This window comes from Pantherophis guttatus, chromosome 4, assembly GCF_059756535.1.
Source record: "Pantherophis guttatus breed Tessera chromosome 4, ASM5975653v1, whole genome shotgun sequence".
In the NCBI taxonomy this organism is placed as follows: domain Eukaryota; kingdom Metazoa; phylum Chordata; class Lepidosauria; order Squamata; family Colubridae; genus Pantherophis; species Pantherophis guttatus.
The window spans coordinates 124,041,512-124,066,962 of NC_142066.1; the positions used below are offsets into that span (position 1 = coordinate 124,041,512).

Sequence of the window (25,451 nt, forward strand, 5' to 3'; positions counted from 1 at the left end):
GGGACCTAACACAGACAGAAGAGATTAAGAAGAGGTGGCAAAATTACACAGAAGAACTATACAAGTATGAGCTTAATGTCCCTGATAACCACGATGGGGTCGTCATTGACCTCAAGCCAGACATCCTAGAATATGAAGTCAAATGGGCCTTAGGAAATCTGAGCAATAATAAAGCTAGTGAAGGAGGTAATATTCCAGCTCAGCTATTCAAAATCTTAAAAGACAATGCAGTAAAAGTGCTACGCTCAATTTGCCAGCAAATTTAGAAAATTCAACAGTGGCCACAGGATTGGAAAAGTTCAGTTTACATTCCAATTCCAAAGAAAGGCAATGCCAAAGAATATTCAAACTATCGCACCATTGCACTCATTTCACATGCTAGTAAGGTTATGCTTAAAATCCTACAAGCTAGGCTGTAGAAGTATGTGGATCAAGAACTACCAGAAGTACAGGCAGGATTTTGAAGAGGCAGAGGAACTAGAAATCAAATTGCCAACATACACTGGATCATGGAGAAAGCTAGGGAATTCCAGAAAAACATCTACTTCTGCTTCATTGACTATGCTAAAGCCTTTGATTGTGTGGATCACAACAAATTGTGGCAAGTTCTTAAAGAGATGGGAGTACCAGACCATCTTATTTGTCTCTTGAGAAACCTATTTGCGGGTCAAGAAGCAACAATGAGAACTGGACACAGAACCACTGATTGGTTCAAAATTGGGAAAGGAGTCCGGTAAGGCTGTATACTGTCGCCCTGCCTATTTAATTTATATGCAGAGCACATCATAAGAAAGGCAGGGCTAGATGAATCAAAAGTTGGAATTAAGATTGCCGAGAGAAATATCAACAACCTCAGATATGCAGATGATACCACTCTAATGGCAGAAAGCAAAGAAGAACTAAAGAACTTCTTCATGAGGGTAAAGAAGAAGACTGCAAAAGTTGGCTTGAAACTCAACATTAAGAAAACTAAGATCATGGTATCCGGCCCTCTCAATTTCTGGCAAATAGATGGGGAAGAAATGGAGTTAGTGACAGATTTTATTTTCCTGGACTCCAAGATCACCGCAGATGGGGACTGCAGCCAAGAAATTAAAAGATGCTTGATCCTGGGGACGAAAGCTATGGCAAATCTAGGCAGCATACTAAAAAGGAAAGACATCACCCTGCTAACAAAAAAGTGTGTATAGTCAAGGCTATGGTTTTCCCAGTTGCAATGTATGGCTGTGAAAGTTGGACCATAAGAAAGGCTGAGTGCCAAAGAATTGAGGCCTTTGAACTATGGTGCTGGAGAAGACTCCTGCGAGTCCCTTGGACTGCAAGGCGATCAAACCGGTCAATCCTAGAGGAGATCAACCCTGACTGCTCTTTAGAAGGCCAGATCCTGAAGATGAAACTCAAATACTTTGGCCACCTAATGGAGAAGGAAGGACTCACTGGAGAAGAGACTAATGCTGGGAAAGATTGAGGGCAAAAGAAGAATGGGACGACAGAGAATGAGGTGGCTGGATGGAGTCACTGAAGCAGTAGGCATGAGCTTAAATGGACACCAGAGGATGGTAGATGACAGGAAGACATGGAGGAATGTTGTCCATGGGGTCGCAATGGGTCAGACATAACTTCGCAACTAACAAAAAAAGTGATAAATTTCCCAACATCAAAACTCATCTGCTTTCTTGGTAATCTCTTAGAATACTATTACCCTGGAACATTTATCATTTTATTCAGTGGTGGGATTCAATTTTTTTAACAACCAGTTCTGTGGGCGTGGCTTAGTTGGGGGTGTGGCTTGGTGGTCATGTGACTGGGTGGGCATGGCTAGCTGGTCATGTGACTGGGTGGGCGTGGCTATGTGCATAGGGACTACTCAGAGGGCTGAAAAAAGTCATTTCTGACAGGTCCTCGCACTTATGACCATCCTCACATTTATGCCCGTTGCGGCATTCTTAACAACTGTGTCACTCATTTCACAACTGCTTCTCTTCATTATGGTGACAAGATAGGGCAAAAACGTAAATGTGAGGACAGTCATAAGTTCGAGGACTGGTCAAAAGTGCAAGGATCAGTCAAAAATAACTTTTTCAGCCCTCTGAGTAGTCCAAATGCATAAAAGGATACAGCAATAGAGAGGGATGAAGGAAGGGAAGGGAAATTAGAGTAGGAGTGAGGGTAAGAGAGGGAGGAAAAGAGGAGGAGAAGGAGAAAGGAAGAGGAAGGGAGGAGAAGAAGAGGGGGAGGAAGAGAAAGTAAGAAGGAAAGAAAAGAGAGAGGTGGTAGGTTTGAGGAAAAAGATTGCTGTACAATAAAAAAGATGAATGGGAAGAAAGCCAACCCCAAACAAATATAAAGATATTAAGATAAAGAATGAATTGTTAAACTTTAAAGAATAAAAAAGAACAAATATGAATAAATAACAATAGTTAGAAACACACATACAAACATACAAAGTATTTTCTTTGAACAGAGTATTTGGCTGGTTCACAAATTTAAACAGTGTTTAGTCATTTCAATTAAATTTACAATTTCTATATTTCCTTTTTGCCATATTTATTCCTCATCTATTTTTGTAAAAAACCAATATTACCCTTCATCCTCATCTCTTATCTTAATCAAATTCAATTTTTTCCTTCTATTCTATATTATACCCCTTCCCATTGTCATCTATTTTTATATCCATCGTCACATTGGTTAATTATGTAATTATGTAATATTACAGTTGTTTAATACAAATTCAACATTTTAATATAGATCAATTAGTTATATAACTATCTTTTTTGTATATTAATCAATATGAACATGAATATTCCAATTATTTCCATGCAATCCAATTTCTTACAAATCAATTAATTATATTTACCAATAATAATAAACCAAATAATTTCCCTCATATATTCCTCCAAACCACAACTTAACCATTTCTGCTTTCAACACAATATACAATTAATAGTATCTCAATTATTACAATTCCCTAGTTAAATAGAGCTTTTTTTCTTTTGTGTTTTAAAATCTTGAACTCTCCTCTTTTGCCCTAAATTTCCCATTGTTTGCACCTACCTTTTTTGATGAGGAGAAAGAAAAAGAAAAAGAAAAAAAACCCTCTCTCCCTGCCTCATTTTGTCACTTTGTCATTGCAGCAGAGACTGCTTTACTTTCAGTTTCCTTTTAGCTAGGGGAAAAAAATCTGCTCCAGCACTCTTTGCAGCAAGCAAAGAGCTTGCAAAACAAGAGCTTGCAAACGAACCTGCAAAACAGCTGAGAGCGAATCAGCTGAGAGTCAGAGGCCTATCTAATCATGCTAATTAACCTATGCTGAAGCTGAAAGAGGCTGTTTTTTTCTTGCTGTTTGCTTGCAAGGAGGTAAGTGCTGCGAGGCACAGGTCAAAGGGGGGGCACCCTCCTTGCCACTTAGCCCCCCTGTCGCCCCCCCTTTGCTTCTAGCGTCCCTCTGCCGCTCCCCTTGCTGCTTACTGCCCCCCTAAGGCATCCCACTGCCCCCAAGGGGGCGGTACCACCCACTTTGGCAACCACTGGCTTAACTACTTAACAACCGGTTCTATCAAAGTAGAATCCCACCACTGGGTCTACCCATTTATATTTGCAGGAACGATCTACTCATTTGTTTTCTTTTAACACTGATCAGCTGTAGGGCGGCCCTTTGAAGCCCCACGGCAGCTGCAAGGCCAATAAAATTATAAAAAAACACCGAACCGTTTGTTAAATTGCTGGCTTGCCCACCCCTCACCCAGTGGTGCGGAGGGGTGGGGCAAGGGGCAGGGCGAGCCAGCAATTTAACAAATGGTTTGGCCGAACTGCCTAGAATTGGCAGAATCCCACCACTGATTTTATTCCATTTTTAGTTTTGGTTTGATTGCTCTGTGAAGATGCAGAAATATTTTTTTCAGCAACAGAGTTTTCAAGAACCATGCATTGAATTAAGTGTCTATTAATTTATTACCATTTTGAATCCAATTCATAATAAGAAAGCATCACAGCTGAATCTCTACCTTCCATCCGTATATTGAGAGACTGCAGAAATTGTAACAGGAAAATAGCAATTTAAAGTCAGCAGCAAACAAAATTGGTATGACTGAAGTACGTGGATCTTTAGAGGTATGTTCCTGAGTTTGACACAGCTTAAATTAATCAGTGTTCTTTCCCACTGAGATCAGTGGAAACCTGGTTTGTTTAAACCACACTACTTTTGCCAGAAACTATTACTGCCATATATTACTATATTGAGACAACAATTCAAGAAGCAATGTAAGGATTATTTCTGAGCTCATCAGAATCATAACATGGGAATTCATTTTCTGGAACTGTGGGGTTTTAGAGTTTGTTGGATACTCCAATTATTGGAATCACTTAGGTCAATAGATTTATAATGATCTGTTGAGAAGAAGCATACTGTTCAGTAAAGGAAGACAGAATTGCTGTTCCTCTGATCCAAAAGTCATATTTAAGTTCCATTGCTGCATTAATTTTTCTTGTTTTGCATTTATTTAGTCCAAAATAAATAGATGCTACTTCAGAATCATGTTTTTAATGTGTTTATCAGTTATGAAATTGTTCTTAATAAGCTATGTTTGCCTTTATATTACATTTTAATTACTAGTATTTTTGAGTTTCTATTGGCTTGGCAAAATAAAGATAAACTTGGTCTAACTTTTAAGAAGGGATGTGGTCCAAGAGAGAGAGAGAAAGAGAGAGAGGAAGAGTATCAGTAATGTGTTAACACATTATTGATACTTTTCCTCTCTCTTTGTTATTGTTATTGTAATATTAGTTAATATTTGTTATTGACTAATAACAGATTTGTTATTGTTGTTGTAATATTAGTCAATATTTTTGGCTTTATTTAAAAAGCTTAGTAGATGGAGCCTTTGCATAATTTTGTTCAAAAAAAGGACAAAACTTTTTTTGACATCTATACAAGAATTAATTTTGCCCTATTCCCTTGTCTATCACCAAATATCTTTGGACATACAGTCAAAGAAATAAGTACTCTCCTATTTTTGATAGGAACATTCTCTGTTGAAATTTTCAACTTAATTAATGATGCAATCTTGAACATTTCCAAAATCTTGATGGTCCACATGGAATATCTTTTGTTTTACCTCAGCTGTTTTCAAGTTACCTGTAAGTGAAGAGATGGAAAAAGTGAATCATTATAGATATTAGACATGCATAAGAAGTTTAATAACTCAACTGGCATTGATCAAAAGGAGAGGTAGTCAAAACAATCTTTGAAGAAATGTCCCCTAACTTAAATCCCTTGTACTAAATCGTTAGTAAACTTTTTCGTGGTTGATTAATTAGAGTTGTCTTGAGTAACATCAAGTTGTCTTGATGAATTGTAAAGTGAAAGAACCAGAGTATCAGTCTTTTCCATATTTTAAGCATAAAAATGAATAATCCCATACACATTGGCTATCATTCAGAAAAACCTTTGTGCATGCAGATTCTATGGCTGAATAGTTATAGAAATGATTGGCAAAACAAAAGCTATTATATAATATTTGGTTGAATTGCGTAGGCTGGAATCCAACTGTACATTTATATTAAATGGAAACAATTTCTATTAATGGTTAAAAAGATGAATGTCTGAAGATCTATTCCATGACTAATGTATATTATCTAGTTTAAATGTGTTCCATGAATCCTGCACTTTAAAAAAAATAGTATCTTGATCTATGATCTGCATTGGTATGGGTATTGGCTGATCTGCATTGAATGGATGAGTTCTTGTGTAACATTTATAACATTAATTGTATAGATTAATTTTCATATTGATCCAAAGTATTTATCGTCTTCATTTATTATTTTCAATCCCAATTTTAGCATATTTCTTTCCATTCTCCACACCCTCAAAAACACCTTGAAACCAATCCACAGTCTTACTTTATGACCAGATAGAAGCTCTGAGAACAACGCAAGATTTTCTTCTCTACTTTACACAAAACAGGAAGGAAGGAAGGAAGGAAGGAAGGAAGGAAGGAAGGAAGGAAGGAAGGAAGGAAGGAAGGAATTGCACATTTTGTTTTAGATCATTTCCTATATAAGAAACTGGGGAAAGTGACAGAATTTTGTCAAGCCCATACTTGCTCACTTCATCTACACTACTATTACTATTTTTTCTCATTTATTTCACTCAAATTAAATGTAATTAAATTTGATTTAAAGTATGTACTTACTAGGAGTCAGTCTCAGCAGGGTTAGAAAAGTATGGTAGTTGCATTTTATAGGCTAGAATTGGAAAGCAAAGCACCATGGAACTAGTTCAATGTAGGATCAGGCTACTTCATAATGGATTTTCATGTGCAAACTGTATTAAATGTACAGACTACATTTTATGCACTATTAAATATATATAAAATGTCAGTAATAATCTAACTTTATTCCTTGCCAGTGGAAGAAAAGGATTATACTAAAGGTATTTGTGAATGGGCTTTGGCATGCAGCCCACATTAGGAATAAATGTCTGTTATTTTGAATTAATAATTCACCAAGCTGTTTTCCTCTTAAATGGAATATGAGTGTAGGATGATTGTGCATCTGTAACTATAAAATTTAGGACTTTTTTGTTGTTTTGTTGTTAGACTTGTATTCAATTCCACCCCCAAATAAAAGTTCTCCAGTTATGAATATTTACAAAGTAGTTGATTATTACAGTCTTATAGTGTAAGATTGTATTATAACAGTCTTATTAGCATAGTGGACAGTCACAATCAAAACATCCTCTAAAAAGGATATCAAAGCTTTCCATACCTAATATTTAGACCATTTTCAGAAAGTTCCGATGCTTTACAAGAGATACTTTTCCCTAACTTGTTACCCTCTCAAGCTATTGAGTTGATACTTATGGAGTGGAATAGAATATCCAGCATCTTTCTCAGTTTGGAAAGTGGCAGCAATATATCACTTCACCCAGTCTTATTATTTGTTTAAATTTATTGTAGCCATCCACCCCCATAGACTCTGTTTGGCTTACAAATACAAATATATTGGGGTAAAAATTGATTTTGTCCCTCCCCAGTCTGGCCTTGCTTGAATCACTTCTATGAATAGATTTTGATGGAAAATTCTCTTCTCCCTCTTAGGTAAGTTTCTGGAATCACATAGTGTAATAAGCTTACAATGAAATAAATGCACATGAACTCTTATTTGAAAATGAAGGACTTTGTTTTCTGTACAGAGATTCATCCATATGAATACTGTAGTCAAGTAGCAGCCATGGGGTCAGATTCAATTCCTGGCAAATATATAGAAAATGTTCTTCATGTTGTCTTGCCACTTAATAAGTAGCTTACTGACTGATGTTTCTTTTGCTGCTTTGAGCATTCAGAATAATCTCTTTGTTTAGAAAAGGAACTCTTTGTAGAACAGTCTACTCTGAGCTTGTGCCTTCCAGATGTGTTGAAATTTCAGCAGCCGTGTTGGCTCAGAATTCTGGTACTTGTCCGACCACATCTGGACCTACTAGGAATCAGTTATATGCTTTTGCTTTTCCTATTAATCTGAAGAAAAGTGTGATTGTAAGAGGTGGTGGAGAACAAATGCAATCCTTGACCCAGTATTTGAAAGCAAGTATGAAAAACAAATTGATCTGAATAGTTATGCCGATTCTTTGCAAATATTTAGAACCCATCTCATGAAGATTTCTTTAACAGTAAGATAGTTGTCCGCCCACTTGATTCCCTTTTCCTACTGAGAATAAGGATTTTGTATCATCTGGGTGAGAATCAGATTTATAGGTCATACAAAGTATAAACTAAAGTTTTACCTTCCATTGCCCTTCCATTCTACTTCCTTCATAAAATATTCTCCTATATAAGTTTTTTTTTCTTTAAAAAAAAAGTTCCTGCTTTCACATATAATGAAATTTATAAGTGTGTTGGAGGAGTGTTTTTGTTTAAACATCAGATTATTATTTTAAAATACAATTTCAGAAGGAATATGTTTAAAAGAAAATAAAAAATATATTTAAATATATGAAATATGTAGCTGGATAATTTGAGTTCACTACTGGATAATATTACTGCCATATAAATGACCTTTTGCTTTGTATTAAATAGGCCCTTGCATTTGGGAGGAAAAAACTAGTTAACTCTATTTAGTCACCTCAGTAGGGAATAAAGTAAAATTCACTTCTTTGATATTTTAAAGTTGCATTGCAAAAGCTCCACTTCACATTCAGTAATTGATAACAGCAACATTGATTCTTCTTAAAAAAAAACAACCCCTAATGAGCCAAGTAGATGCGGTGAAAAATATTTGTTGTTATTGTGGACATAATCTTAATATACTGTTTGGTTTTTTGTGGGGAGGGGGGGGAGCATTCCAAGTTAATAAAAAAGAGAAAACTTGCATAGTCTTTTTAGTGGATGGACCTGTTTGGAAATTCATGAGCATGTTGTAGGCATGCTCAAAAAATTACTACTAAGGATTTGGCCAAATGGTTTCTATGGTGAAATCTAATCGGTTATAAATACAATGCGTTAAATTGTTTTCTGATTTTTTGTCACCATCCTGCAGGACTTTCTGTTTACTAAGTATTTGAACATACTTTCAAACTTTGCACCAGACAACAGCTGCTCATACTTTCTAAGAACATTTTTGGGGTCCCTTCTTTTGAGTATAATTGAGGAGTTTAGCAGTTGCTTTGTAATATGCCACCTTCTCTTTTTTTAAAAAAAAAATGTCAACAAATGGAAAAAATACAGATGAGACAGGAAATGTAATGAGGATTATACAAAGTGTTCATGGGCACCTGGCCAGCAATGGGTACTGTGGAAAGGAAATTCAAAGGTGCAAAAGACAATTATAGTGTATGTTTGTTTGTTTATATCCTCCCTTTATTACTTTTATAAGCTTTTATAAGCTCAAGCTGGCAAATATATCTAATACTTCTTCTTTCTTCGGCCCAATAACAACCCTGTGAGGTGGATTGGTCTGAGAGAAATTGATTGATCAAAGATCACCCATGGCTAAGACTGCACTTGAACACGAAGTCCCCTGTTTTCAAGTCTGATGTCTTATCCATTACATAAAACTGCTCTCAGTCTGTGTTTAGTCAGATGAAAGCCCTCTATGAGCATGAAGCAGTTTATTCTCATTTTAGTCAAGCGTTAGCATTCATGAGCACTTCTTGGGATCGTGCATACTTTCAGAATACTTTTGAAGAAGAGTTGATTTTATATGGATCCTGTCCTTACTCCAAAGACTTTGATGATTAATGGAAAAAGGGAGAAAATAGGAATAAAGAAGTAGAATGATAGAGGAGAAAAGAACCAAGTTGTGTGGTGAGTGCAGGAGAGAGAGGAGGGTTAATATTAAGGAAAAGTATTGTGTGACTTGCTGAAGCATATCTGTAATTGTTTCAATAAAACTGGACAGTACCATAAATTAAACAGATAATGGGTTTAAGTCAGCTCTGAGAAATTTGGTGTAGAGTTGAAAAACTCAAAACCATGGAGAATGGAAAATATGAAAAGGAAGGCTAGGAGGAGAGGTTTGGAGTAGAGTTACAACAATGCAAGTTCATGATTGTTAGACAATAGAGAAGTACGGAATATATCTCAGATGCCAAGAATGTGGCCACTAACTTGTTCCAGATGACAAGACTAGTGGTAAGAATGCTAATTAGCTATTTATGGCAGAAAGCCCGATTTATCTTCTCTTTAAACAATTGATTGATTCTGTCATATGCTATTAGATCAGAATGCAAATAACTTTCAATGCTAGTGTAAATGTATCATGTAAGACCATCAACATAAGGATAACTACCTCAAACCTTTAACAGAGCAGAACCTGCCAGCATTGGAAACAAAAAGCTGTTTTTTAGCTTGTAGCCTCTAACCAGACAGACCTATTATCAAAATAAGATGCATTTGCTTTCTGCATCCAATATGAGGAAACAAGCGGTAAGAATCCATTCCCATTAAGGAAGGGCAGGAGAACGAGACATCAGATTTCAACCTTGGTTGATATTTCTACAAGTTTCATTGCTCTGACCTGCAGGAGCTCTTACTCTTCAGTATCAGACTTCTTATAATTGCAGTAAAAGCAATCTGCCTATTTGAGCCTTGCCCTTGACTCCATCACTGCTAGATCCTGAGGGCTGCTTGTTCAATTTTTAGAGGAAGATTTATTGCCAGGCCCTGGGTGAAAGATTACAGGCATATACAAGAGAGGATCATGGAACCTGACAAAAGAATACTCTTTCAAAAACTGCAATAAATTAATAAGTTTTCATTGGGCACAAAGGGAAAGTATGAAATAAACATGAACTAATTATATTAGTTGTATTGATTTAATTAAATTTAAATTTAATTAAATCCAATTTGACTCTGTCCCACCTTTTTTCGCAATGCAGCTTCTAGAATGTTATTCAAAAGCTAAAAAAGTTTCCACATTCTTGTTAGGTATAATTATTTGAGGCTAAACCTCATTGAACTCAATTGCTGATCATTCTTAGGAGAGACATAGGGCAGTTGTGTTAAACTCCATTCAATTTCTCGTTATTCATAAATGAGTGTGCTAAGGACAAAGTGGACTTGATTTATGTGGATTCACACTAAGCTTATGAAAGACTCCTATGAATATACTGACAGTATCACAACATCTACAACCAACTAGGATTGGGATGTGATTAGCTGCTCAGCAAATTATCCTTTTTGAATGTTCACTTGAAAGTGTAAAGCAGGGTGGTATGGCCCATGGACATATTCCAATTCTATGTCTATCTACTGAATAATCAAATGGAACAAGAATTGTTCCTACAATTAGAATTAATTGGATGTAGTATTCATTGCTTGAGAAATACTGATCTAATTATTTCATAGATGGCCATTCAATGTGAAATAATAGTTTTGTAGAAAATTACAATGTTCCCATTAAAAATAATGATCCACAGACTGAATAAATCCATTGTTGAAAGGAACTGGAGAAGCCTTTTTTTTTTTTTTTTTTTTTGGCTAATTTTTTATGATGCTGCAACCTTCTGTGTGTCTGAAAATCTGCTTTTAAAGTTTGATGAGACCTTCCAGAACAGTATGAAATGATGTAGAAGACTATAAGAGGGACTGGCAGAAATCTCTGAAAGTTTGAGAAGTTCTTGTCTTTTTTTGCCCAGATGGGAATTTACACTGAATCTGGGTTCTCTCCACTAACAAATAAAACCTGGAAAGCCCACTCCAGGGCCAGGATAATAACTGGCTGAGATTGAATTGCTGAAAAATGGTAATCTTATTTTAATTTTATTTTATTACAAACTGAATAGCAATAACATAGATAATTAACTCTTAACAATACATTTACCACACCTTGGTTGGCTTCCAAAATCAGCTATGGAAATACTGCTTGAAATTAAATTTATCATTTGCAGATACTGTACAATCAGATAGATGTGAAAAATCATTTTGAATGTGTTCCATTTTCCCATATCTCTACTTGTGGCGCATGATAAAATTATCAATGAAGCTTCTAATTGGATCCTTGAGCAAAGGGATGTTGCCCTATGAATCATTTTATGTTTGTGGGAGGCAACTTTGGAACTAACAGAGCAGGAATAGGAGCCAGATGTTTTCTGGGAACCTGGCTGGAGTGGAGGCTGTGTATTTCCTAACATAGGCAACCATATGGAAGAAAAGGTTGGAAACATCCCATTACAAGTAATATATCACCCATTTGACAGCAAAGATTTCAGCTTGTTTTTATTTAAATCATGAAAGCAGCTGTTCAGCTATCCAGCTGTATTAAATTTAACCCCGTTTCCCCAGAAAAAAAAAACGTAGTAATTTATGTAGTGGTACCCAACAATTTAGGGGGTCCACAATATCTTGTGAAGAAAAATATTATAATGCAACAATAGTAAAAATAGAGTGATAGTTTTAGCACTTTTTTATTGCTAGGAAATTTGAGCAAAATAATTGTCACCTGTGCCACAAAACTAACTTTGGCTCTTTCAGATTTCAGATTAGGGGTGTTTTAAGAAATGGGCTTGAATGAGTTTGGGAATGAATCTGTCTCATGGTTGAGCTTGCTCCTTCCAGCTTCTAAGTTCACAAAGTTAATGGAATGACAATCTCTTTATTAAGATGTATTCCAAACTAGAAATGATCTGAATAGCAGCAGTTTTGATTAGCATTACAGGATCCACAGTTTCAGTCTTGCATTGTTTTGGCTATGTCTAGTTTAATGAAAAGAAGGACTAAAGGTGACATGGTACAGTATTCCAGTATTTGAGGGACTGCTATAAAGAAGAGGGATCAACCTATTCTCTAAAGCACCTGAAGGCAGGATAGGAAGCAACGGCTGGAAACTAATCAAGGAGAGAACCAACCAAGAACTAAGGAGAAATTTCCTGACAGTTAGAACAATTAATCAGTGGAATGGCGTGTCTTTAGAAGTTGCAGGTGCTCCAACATTGGAGGTTATTAAGAAGAGATTGGACAACGATTTATCTGAGATGTTATAGGATTTTCTGTTTGAACAGGGGGTTGGAATAGAAGATCTCCAAGGTGTCTTCCAACTCTGTTATTCTTTTATATATGAAGATGCAGGTATATATATATATATTTAAAACTAATGAGAATATAAAGTACAGACAACTAATATAATGATAGCAAGTCTAGCCTTTTTAATAGTAGCATACTGGAATAGCTTCAGTGACACTTCACTGTACTAACATGTGATTCTCAACCTCTAATCTTTATCCTGAAGTCAGCTGAGTAAGCAAAGCCACTCTCTGGAGAATAAAATCGATCTCAGGATTAAGAATCCAACCATTCCTTCTAAACTGGATTAAGCACTGTCCTTTGCAGTGCAGCAAAGCTGTGCAATTTATCAGGAACCTTTAGTTTCCAGGTAGAGCTTTTCCTTCCCAGTATCCAATGGGATTTTGTAGACAAGAGAAACAAGAGGAGAAAAAAGAGAAATAGAAGATGTGGAACAACAAATAGCAATTGAATAGCAATTGAATTCTGGTAGAAAGTATGCATGCAGTTATCCATGCAGTTTCATGTTGGAAAAAGTACACTTCCTTAACTAGCAAACAGGAGTGCAATATATAAAAGTACATAATTGCATTCCATTCTGGACGATTTAACCATGGATGCTAAGTTGCTATTCATAATGCAATGCAAAAAGGTATCTTGTTTAAAGGTTTAATTCTTACAGTGACTCCACTCAGAACAAGGGTTGTTTCATTTTGCTAGAAAAGGAAAAAAATGCAATCTAAAAAATATCCAGGAAAAGATTTATAGGTGGACTCGGAAAAAGATTGACAGAATTAATTAAATTCTAGAAAAGAAATGGAGAGAATAGTTTCTTTTGAAGTACTGAATTCTTCATCTAGGACATGTTAAACCACAAAATGCTTGGAAGTCAGAAAGCCTGAGAATAGTTATTTACTACTTTATCTAAGCCAGTCATATAATTTCTGTAAGTAGACAAATGATTTATTTTACTGTTTTCTAACATGGGTGGAATTTTACATTAGATACACCAGTTATTCTTAACCTCATACATGGCTGCTTTGATTGTTCTGTTCCATTATGTTCTACATAAAAGACATGTGTGGGTCTCTTTAGTGGTACTCAAGAGAAAAAAAATGGAAATATTAAAGGCATTTTGCAACTGACTCAGTGACATGCAAAATAAGAAAGAATAAATAAAAGCAGAAGCAGTCCTGATATGTGTGTTCATAAGGCCTGTTATGAACGCAAAAAGATCATTTAGATTGCATTATTTTGGCTGGATTCAGCTCACGCATTCTGCTAAACCATGATTTTAAACTCTGGTTTGCTGACTGTGTTGCCACCCAGTGGCCAGCCAGGAGAGAGCACTTTATTTAATATTTATTTATTTAAAATTCCTTAAAGAAAAATTTCAAAATCGGGTAAAATGTCTAAAATGAATTTTATTGAGTAAATATTAAAGTACTATAGGAGGGATATATAAAAAGAAATCTCTCAATCCGTGTTTTTTTAGCCTCCCAGCAATTCCAGACTTAGTGACTGATAAATCCTACACAAAGCTGACAATTCAGCACAAATCACAATCCAATGCACCTTATATTTTATAGTAAGACAAGGAGTGTGTGTGTGTGTGTGTGTGTGTGTGTGTGTGTGTGTGTGTGTGTATAAACACTTGAATATGGTTTGTTACTACATAAGTGATTTGATCATAATAATTTGTATATTTGTTACTCAACTGCTATTGAATTTCAAGTACAAGAATTAAGTTAGAATGATGCCAGAAGGTTAATCATTGTGTTTTCAAGTCTCTCCCCCTCCAAACAAAAAACCCTTCTCAGTCTTACATGTGATATGTGTCTTTCTCAATCTCTGTTCCTTTACCTTGGACCTATTGAAGTCACTCTCCCAGCTTGGGAGTTACAGCCGTAAGTGCTTTTTCCATCACTGGAAACACTTTTATTTCTGAACTACATCTTCTCTAGTTCTTCCTTCAGGCTCTGGTACCTCTTCAGCTTCTCATACTCCTTCTTTCTGATATTGGTGTTACTTGACCATTACATTATGACCCCTGCTGTCTTCTGGTTCTTGTCTACTACCGGTTGATTGGTCAGTACCTACCTGCTATGTGTATCTGGAAGTCCCTTGAGATCTTAGCCCTGTAGTTACCCAAACATAGTGTGGTTTTGGGAATGCCTAGCCATTATACTGTGCAATTGTTCTTGTATACAATACCAGTTACTTGGTAATAACGTTCAGTATTCCAGCTGCAACTTACACGCTACCACAACTCTCAAGACTCTTTTTTCTATTATGTATTCAAAATGGTCTCCAATTAATATAAGTTTTGGTATCATTTTTCTATAACTTAGTATTCTTGTTGATGCTATTATAATATTATTATTGTTATCCTTGGGATGGCAATAATGTTTGGTGGGTGGCATTCTTTTTTTTTGAGAATGGGGCATCTACATTTCATTTGAGTGTATGTCATTGGATATACAGATAAATGACAATAAAGGTTATTTTATCTCATCATCTTCTCTTTTGTTGGATTTTGCCATTTTTCTTGCCTCCTCCTCATGGTTCCTATGTGATTTTGAGTTACCAAGATACTCTGCATGTCTACTAGATGTCCTGCTGGTAGTTCCACTCCATCAGTCATAACTACCTTCTCTTGATACTATCTGGCTATCTTTCTCCAGTTCAGATGACATCTCAATGTCCTCATAAGCTAGTGTATGTGACCTTGAGGCAGATTTTGCCTGCTTGTTGTGGCTCCATTGCCTGAGCCTGGGCTATCGACAGATGCAGACTCTGAGAGTGAGGGAGAGGAGTTGGCAAGGCCTCCCTCTCCAGGACCCTCCTCTCTGGCAATGCCTCCGGAGGACACCGAAGGCCAAACGATAGGCTCAGAGCCAAGCATGTCCCCGCAGCCACAGGTGGACAGCGACGAGGAAGATAAGTGCTGGCTGGACCCTCGACAGAGGCGCAGGGAGAAGCGTGACAGCAGAGGGGAAGGCGTGCCAGAGATTAGCTGAGTCACTGGACCACACCCCACAGGGTATAAATGTGGGTGTGGTGGCCGGTTCAGTTTGTGACGAGCAAAAACTGGAAATACTCCATGATCTCTGCGTTACTGGACTTTGCCTGTTTTATCGGACTGCATTTGGATGAATCCTTGTATTGTTGACACTCTGCCTGTTTTATCGGAATGCTTGCAGTCTAATCTTTGTTTTGTGTGAGTAAAGTCTGAATTGGCAGCTAGCCACTGGGTTGCTGCCAGCTTTATCTTCAAAGAGTATTGTCGTGTGGCTTATTAACTCCGGGCCGTCTGTGGGGGTGCGTGTGTGGTACGGGGACAGAACAATGCTAAACTCATATGTGTAAAATGTTTGGTATATTTTAATGCGTTGGAGAGGAAGAAGTGGAAAATGAACAAAATTAGATGCAATTTGGGTATTCTGCATTTTTTCCCCATAATCAGCTTTTATAACACCATCTGGAGAAATTCACACCCATTCAAGCCATTTTTTCTTTTTTTTAATGTAACTTTATTAAAATAATTTACAAAAAAACTAAGAAAAAGATAAATAAGCAAGAAGAAAAATTCTGAAAAAATGAAAACCAAGGAAAAACCAAGATAAAAGTTCAAAAAGAATAAGTAAAAATAACTGAAAAAGAATGACTTATATCTTTCTTTGATACACATATAGATAAAAATACATTAAATTCTTACTTTAAAATTAACAATAGTGTACATTATTTCCAAAACCAATATAATTCTAATTGACAAATCCCAATAAAAAAAAAAATCAAAAGTTTCATTTCTTTCAGTTTCTTACAAAGAATCCAAAAGTGGTTTCCAAATATAAATAAAATTGGTCAAAATCTTTTCTTTAATTAAATGTGTCAATTTCACCATCTCTGTCAATTCCATAAGCTTCACCCTTTTTAGGTATTTATAATTCCTTCCACCTTTATATATTTTAGCTGATTCCAAAGTACTGTCCAACTCTTAATTATGGAATTTTCTTCCTAGACATTCACAACTATCTTCATTTTTTAAAATATATCCCCTGGAAAATGTTCTCCTCTCCTATTTATTCCTGACACTGGGTTTGTAAACATATATTGCTGTTAGGAAAATATCCTACGTTATTCAGATGTTAAGCAATCGTTACATGCTTTTTAGTATGAATTTCAAAATGATTTCACAATCAATGGTTTCATCTCGAGATATAAGACACTTGTACCAGTTTCCATTTAAAAAGCTTTAAGTTCCAAAAGAAAAAAGAAAAGAAAAACCACAATACATTTAAACTTTCCTTTTTATGGGAATTATTTGTATTTTTAACAAACAGTGTCTGCTGGTTTTCCTTCATTAAATCGAAACCTTGTCAGAACAGGTAGTTAAAAGTGGACAGTAGGAGGAAAAAGTTCTGACAAATGTATGTTCTCTCTCTCATTCTCAGGAAAACATCTGTAGCTTCCATAGGAAGCACTCATTTTTCCCATCAGCCAAGTCCCAGTATCCCCTTGGGTCTACTTTTGGCATAGTTCATCAAATAGGATGCAGTTTATGGCTTAGAACTTATGAGAGAAAGCATTTGGGCCATTCCTTTCCTTGGCAGAACACTGAGAGCAATTCCCAAGGCTTCAAGCCACATGTGAGCCTCTGACCTTTTCTTAGCACACCATGGGAGAGGTTAACAATGGTTGAAACTTCAGCCATCCCTTTGACATAGAAGCAAAACAATAACAAGCTCTGCCAGGATACAACTATGTGGGGTAGATTTTTCCTCACCCTCCCCTTCTTAAATAGAGTGGGGCTTTAGTTTAAGTGGGGCAGCACAAACAAAGCTGAAAACAACACTAAAAATGACCGGTTTAAAAAGTCAGTATAAAAATCACAGCACATACAGTAAAATAACTTATTAGCACTGTTATTTAAAATTATTTCATTGCTTATGATTCAGCCCTTCACAAGCCGGATGCCCTTTAGATGCATTAGAGTTCAACTTCCTTAATTCTCAACCAATTTCTGGCAGGAACTGAGGTCCCCAAAGACACCATTAGAGAAAAGCCTGGGTTAGATTATTTCCACCAAAGCTTTCATTGGGCTTGACAGGCCATCACAAAGACCAAATCATTTCAAATATGAAGTGGTGGGTGCTGAATCATTGCTGTTGCATCATCTGGCCCCAAAGGATCTTTCACCTCCTGTATTCAAGAAGCATGAATTTTAGGCAGTTTCAAAACTTAAAGCAAATTCTCAGGAAGAAGAGAGTAAAATATGACTTTTCTAAGAATTCCTCCCCACACTCAGAAAAAGTTTGGTTTTGGTCTGGTAGCTCATTTGTTTTAATTGGCTCAATCATTTAATTGGATCTTGGTTTTCCAGGACTGTTCATATGTAGCATCTTGGATCTTATAAATTCATGTTTAGTGTCATCAATAATAGTTATCTACTCACCTTGTCTTCTGGTGTACTTGTTGTTCCTGGTGTACCTTCCATTTGTCCAAGCATCTGATTCTTCTTGCTTCCCAGTTATTTGCACAAAATATATACATTTTAGCTTCATTATTACAGATTGAGTTTATCTTGAACTGGGCTGCCAAATATAAACAACACTGTATGTCAGTAAATAAAAACCAAAAGCCGATATTAGTTCGGTGCCATCAAATTGCCTCCTGAATATGTTTAGCCCACAAGTGTGAGCCTTATTGTACATACTTCAGGTAGAATTATCAACAACCTATATTGAGTAATTGAGAGCCAGTTTAAATTGCCTCTGAAGAAACCTTGTCAAGAAAATTGCAGGCTGTTTCCAAGAATCAAAGTTCATTGAAAAAAAGAAAAATAAATGAACAATTTATACGGCAAAGTTCACAAAGTCTTTGTGATTTTGCTACTGATCTGAGGTTTCCATCTGAATTATGGTTAGCCTTGAAATAAAATCAGATGCTGGAAAATATTGGTACATAATATGTTTGTATTGATCGATTAGTCCTAGAACAATTCACAACACAACTTATAACTACTCTTTTTCTTTAGATAACAGAGAGCAGTATTAATTGTGCAGGAGAAAGGCTGTTCTTTTTCTCCTTCCTATCCCTGAAGAATACAAGGTTTCTGTAACAACTAAAAAGTACACTGAATCATCATTTTGCCCACAATTTCTAGAAGAACACAGGAACTACAGATAAGAGATTGGATATATATTATTATTCTGCATAAAGTAATGCTTCACTGGTGGGCTTTATTAAAGTCATACCTTTGAATCTGATGAAAGATTATTCATGACAGGTAGGGAATGTTGAAGGCATAAATATATAAATATTCATATACTACCAATTTGATTCAGAGTTTTGTAGATTTTTTTCTGCAATTATTTTTATTGAATGAATATTGTAAATTCAATGGGCATGCTGGAATAAGTGCAGCTCTGTCTCTAACATAGTTGTGACATTTTTAGTCTTTTTTCACGGCTTTCTCTAATAGCATTATGTGATAAGAATAATTAAAAGATAGAAGGTATGTACTAGCACCTTCCTGTATTGGGTTAGAATCTTTGATGCAACAGTTGTATACCAGCAAATGAATGTACAGTGGAGCTTCCATATCTAGGCTGCCAAACTCCAGACAACAGCTAGTTGGCAGCAAAGAATTAAAATTCCATAAATTTGTTTCCATCTAGTGGCTATATATATAAATACATGAGATTCATAGTGCAGTACTATGTTTATGTTAACTATTAGAAATAACTTTGGGATGAAGAACATGATTGATACAAAATCATCCTATAAACTTTGTTGTTTGATACCTTTTCCATAGGCCTGGGTTTTGAAACTTGTGAGAGAGAGTTAAAATAATTTTGTTTTCCTTTTCCATTATAAAAGGTTGCTTGCTTTTCAAATAAGAAAAAAAACTTATGAAATTCAACTCTGAAAATAAACATTTGCAGGAAAACACATAAAGACACAGCCTATTCCACTATGCACACTTAGTCAATAAAAATAAATTATAGTTCTCATCAGACATTTTGTGTAAACACAGAAAACATATTATGTACCAATGAAAAGATCTGCCTCTAAATGTAATATGCACAGAGTCAAAAACCCAGCTAACATACAATTCGTATCAATCTGAAGTGAATTTATATAAGGGAAATGATCTTCACTCATGATTCATGTCTCAATAGCAGTAGCTATGTGCTCAGATACCTGTAGATATGCAGAGGGTCCAACAACCACACAACAATAATGAACTAAGTAGAAGATGTTACCAATGTAAGTACTGAAACCTGAAGGCGTAATTATCTTTGTTATGCATAATATCCCCACCATGCCCATTATTCATATTAACTCCTTAGAATCACAGAGAAGGCCTGTTTTTCAATCTAGGTGAATGTTTAGCTTCCACCTGAATACACCCATTAAAGAAAGTTCCACAAATCTCTGGGACATTGCTTTTACTGTTACAAATTTCTCCATCCTAATATTTGATTGGTGTCTATATATCTGTAATTTATATCCATTCTATGAAGGTATTTTGGAAAGAAAAAACCAAATTTGATTTTCTGCTGTATGAAAAATAAATTTCAGATATTTAAGAAGTTTTATCATATTTCTGTGCAGCCATCTTTTTTATGTTCTCTTCATTGAATATAATTTTTAGTCCACTAATCATCGTCATTACCCTTCAGCAAACCTGTTTCAATTTCTCTAATTCCAAAAGTGAGATGTTTACAACTGTACACAGACCTTTGATGAGATCTAATCTAAATTATGGGACAATTATTTCCCATTATTTGAAATTTGAAATTTGAAATTTCTTTGTTAAATTTAATTCTCTTTATTCTGTTTCTCTTTTCTATCTATCAACATTGTTTTGAATTTTAGTTGTGCTTTTGAGGGTAATAAGAATCAGAATTTTTATAATTGGAATATTACATAAACAATCTCTATAATACTGTATCCACATGATAAATTAAAATATTGTGTGAAGGACCTGGACTGATCATTTTGGCACCTTTCATAATTCCTCTTCCTATCTGATGATGAAACCTTAACATGTACTCTTTGAGCATGATTTTTGAATCATCTATGTATCTACTTAATTGTTGTGACATTCAACTCAATTAAACACTTAAAACATCTTGCTGATTAACCCATCATGTAGTATTTTGTCAAAAGCTTCACTAAACTTGAAATATATTAAGTCTATAGCATTTCTTCAATCTAGTAAGAAACATTATCAAAAAAGTAAGTTAAGATAGTATCTGGGAGAAGATTGATGAGAAAGAGTGAGAGGCAGTTTTTTTCCAATCTCAGCTCACGTAGGAAAATATTTCTAGAGCTTTAGGATAGTTTTACATCCTAAAAATGCAATTGATTCAGAGAAAAAGAAAGAAACCACTGTAGTTGGTAGATTCAAATAAATTGTTAGCACCATAATTTCTGAATTTTCATATCAAAGGCCAAAGAGTTTTAAACAATTGCATAAGCAAGTTACATATAATGATTTATTTTATATACTTACTAATTGAAACTTATTACTGTCTAATTTTTCAGCATCAGGTTAATTTGCCTAGTTTGTAAAATGAGAAATCACATAAGAAAATGCACTTTCTTATGAACTGTTAGTACAGTACTGTTTGAAAACAGTGAAAATGCCAGTATTCACTAATTTAAAAACAAAATAAAACTTTCAATTCGTGTTAGATATCCCTTTCATCATGTAATTTTAATCAATAGGCATAAATGTTTTTCTTAATTCCAACATTAGAATAGATTATTATTTAATGTTTGTTAATTATAGTTATTATCTGTCTAATAATCAAAGTTATCAGGGTTATGGATTTGTTTAAGACATTAAAAGGTTCTAAAAAGTAATGTGTGTGTGTGTGTGTGTGTATGTATGTACGTATGTATGTATGTATGTATGTATGTTTTTCCTCTAGCCAGGTTTTTCCTACGTAACCAAGGTTTTTCTGCAGCCCTAGCTCAGTAGAATCACATCCACTCGATTCTGGGCTTTTTTTTCTTTCTGGCAGCCAGCAAGTTCTTGCTGCCAGGTGAGAGACTTATATAGATCTATTTCTGGCTCGTTAGCCATCATCAGTAAGCCTCACCCACATCTCATGTATCCTCCCTGTAAAGGTACAATATCTATTTTCTTACTCCTTCGTAAAAACCAAGGTTTTTCTGCAGCCCTAGCTCAGTAGAATCACATCCACTCGATTCTGGGCTTGGTTACGTAGGAAAACCTGGCTAGAGGAAAAACACACATAAATCCTATGAAGAAGTAAGAATATATATGTATGTATGTATGTATGTATGTATGTATGTATATGTATATGTATATGTATATGTATATGTATATGTATATGTATGTATATAAGAAGGAAAAATTCTAAGTTCATATGAGAGAATTTATAAGTGTAATATGAGAAAAATATATGTGCATATGTATATATATACGTATACGTATGTGTAGATAGTTACACATATATACATACCCAAGCCCTTCACTAGTCTAATTCAGACTAGATACCAAGTTGAATGCAAACTACAAAATACCTTGAAAGAGATCTATTGTTGCCTGCTACTGAAGATATATTAGGAATTCTCGGAAATCTTTTCCTTCTTATAATGATCCTCTACATTACATTGCTTGGCTGGAATAATTCAAATGTTCTCAGAAATGATCAAAGGAACTCCACTGGTATGAAGAGTCCAGAAGGTACAGTTGAAAGCAAAATAAATGATAAGCAAGCCCTATTTCTCTATTCAAGAATTAATACTATTCTGCAATTTGAAGAGGCAGAAAAATTCTCTCATATGAACTTGGTACATTAACAAAAATTAAGAAATAATATTTTTATATCTGGTAGAAAAATACTTTTCCCTGTTCATCTATCTAATTTGCTTCTAAATTGTAGGGAATCAAAAGCAGACTAAATTTCAAAATTAAGACTGATAATATGTTCCATGCAAACTATACATATTTACTCAAAAGTAATTATCTCTAAATTACCTTGAATTATTCTCTGTATGTAGAGAACCATAATATTTAATATTTTAATTTCAGTTCTTTTTTCAAACTGAAGTATTATTAATTAATTTATCAGCTGAACCTTTCAGTTGTGTGAGACAAAATTAGCCACAGTTATTTTTTAATACATAATGTTTACAGAGATAGATGGGCATGGTATTTTCTTTTTTGACAATGTAAACTATATTGTTTAAACTGCAAGCATTAAAATAGATATTGTCATTTGTAACTTTTTGATAAATGAATAAATATTATTGGGGATATCAAAAAAAGGAGTGATTTTTGCAGTTGTAACATGATGGTGTAAAATAAAGTCCATTTGTTTATTTCATGCTACATATATGTATTTATTTGGGGACATTTTGCTATCCTAAACTAGTACATTAAGATTGGATTGAAGTAGTGAAACATGTTACTTGTATTATTATGGTTTGTTGCACAATCATCCAGATGCTTAAATTGGCATTTTTATCTACCCATCAAGTCCTTCTCAAGATGTCGTTGTTTTATGGTATTAAAAGGTACTGTTGCAGGATGTAAGCTATTCCAAGTAAAACTACCTTATACAATTGACTAGTGATTTTGTCAATGTTGATGGTTTAAGTAGTGCTCCAGTGCTTTTAGGAGTAGATCCAAGGCGCCTATTACTATTGGTGGTATCTTTGCTTCCTTTTGCCACTGTTGTTCTATCTATATTTGTAGATCTTTGTATTTTGTGATTTTCTCTTCTATTATGCTGTCTGGGGGTACTGCCGTGCCCACTATGCAGACTTTTTGTGTACTATTGTTGTTGTTACCATTATTAAAATAATGAGTTATCTCTCCTTCCTTCCTTCCTTCCTTCCTTCCTTCCTTCCTTCCTTCCTTCCTTCCTTCCTTCCTTCCTTCTTTGAATACATACATACATACATACATACATACATACATACATACATACATATATACATACAAGGAAGGAAGGAAGGAAGGAAGGAAGGAAGGAAGGAAGGAGGGAAGGAGAGATAACTCATTATTTAAATAATGGTAACAACAACAATTAATTTAAATATATTTTCATCTTTACAGCAATTACTTCTGTCTTTTACATCAAAACTAATGAAAATAAGAATGGCAGGAGGTTTAGAAAGATTGAATTACTGTTAGCTGAATTTATGCACTCTTGACAACATTTAAATGTATGACTTTAATTGTTGCGCAATTCTCAAGAAATTTATCTTATGTAAATCCTGGTGGAACTGAATGGGATTTTCCAATCAATAGAGTTCCAGAACATAATCAAGCCCTCACCTTCAGGGACATTTTTGGCTTGTTAAACACTTTAGAAGACCACAATTATATCTGTACTTAATTCTTTCTTGGATAATGCAACTGGTTTTTCATAAATCCTCTGTCCTGTCTCTAAATCATTCCAAGCCAACCACAGTTCCTTATATTCAGATGGTCCTCCCATCTTCCCAATAGCATCTTGGATTTCTATTATGGATGCATACCTCTACTCATTCTTGACTCTTTCCAAACCATATGGCCTCCACAGATTCAGTTCCCAGAGGCATGCTCATTGAATACATCATTTTCACAGCATGGGGAGACAACTTGCAGCTGTGGAATGCATCAAGCTAAGTTAACACAGTCTTCTATTTACTTTCCAGAACAGTCCATTGCAAAGAAAGAGAAAAAGAAAAAAACAGAAAAGAGACATAAAAAAACGCTCTGCGGTACCACTGGTTTCTGCTCTGTCTACCAACAATATGCATCCTTCAAAAAATTAGCACACCAATATAAAAACTGACTGTGATATTGGAAATCAGTATTTGTTAATGATCTTTTTATAAAATTCAGCTGGAGGGGATTGTATTCTTATTTAATACATCCTATCTCTTTCTTTAATATATATTACATTATTTTCTTTAATATATCTTACAATATTTTGAAATGATTAGCAGGTTATTACAAGTAATTTTGTAATTTGACAACATATGTGTCTTCTTAACATTGCATAATTCTTAAGTATATAAAAATGTCTTTTTTTGTGTTTATATTTCATACAATAGGTACTATTTTCCCTCTGCATTGCGTTTTGGGGAATTCAGATCATAAAGCAACTCACTTCAAGCTCAGCCAAGCAGCACTAAGAAGAAGTCTATCAAAATTTTATTTTTTGTGATGGATTACTTTCATCTTTTGTGCAGAATTACAATAGAGATTACTTTAATATATTCACCAATAGAAACAATAATATATAACCATGTCTCAATTTCTTTACTTTTATTTAATTGGAAACTTCTGAAATTTCTGCATTAATTTCATTTCTATGCAAATGTATAGGTAATTTTAACAATTATATTAATAAATATTAATTATGTATGGTGGAAAGAAACTCGTTTGTTTTCTTTATACGTTGATAAAATCAAAAGACTTTGTTACATAGGAGGTGAAGTTTCACTGATATAAGATGAATATTGAGCAGAATTTTGCAATTAATCATGAATACACTTCACACTTGCAAATGTAAACATCAACCTGGGGATGTTTATTTTTTAACTTGATTGTAATTCACTCAAGTGGATTGTATTCTGCCTTTCTTTCCAGAAAGGATGCAAAGCAATTAACAATTAAAATTTTAATTAAAAAAAATAACAAATAATGATGAAAAGACTGAAAAGACCTGGATAAAAATAGAAGTCTTAACATATTTGCTAAAAGTAGAAGAGTGGGGTTAAACACAACCCAAGAGATTTTATAATTTGGGAACTGCACCAAAGGCAGTTATGTCTCATATGTCTCAACCATACAAAAGTTGAAACCAATGCTAAGGATTGCTTTCTTGTAGAATAATGCTACACATTGTATTGTGGTAACTACAGATAGTCCCCGACATACAACAGTTCATTTAGTTTGAACTAAACTAATGGTTTAGT

The 25,451-nt window shown here is 34.8% G+C and overlaps 1 protein-coding gene across 2 annotated transcripts in view; it reads left to right on the forward strand.

Moving 5' to 3' along the window:
- AGMO (alkylglycerol monooxygenase) overlaps positions 1-24,910 on the forward strand; it is a 164,820-nt gene extending 139,910 nt beyond the window's left edge. For both annotated transcript variants that reach the window (XM_034402016.3, XM_087892717.1), the window contains exon 13: positions 24,585-24,910. In XM_034402016.3, the coding sequence (XP_034257907.1) occupies positions 24,585-24,665 (81 nt within the window). In that variant the 3' untranslated portion in view covers positions 24,666-24,910. The remainder of the gene's footprint in view (positions 1-24,584) is intronic.
- The last annotated feature ends 541 nt before the right edge of the window (positions 24,911-25,451 follow it).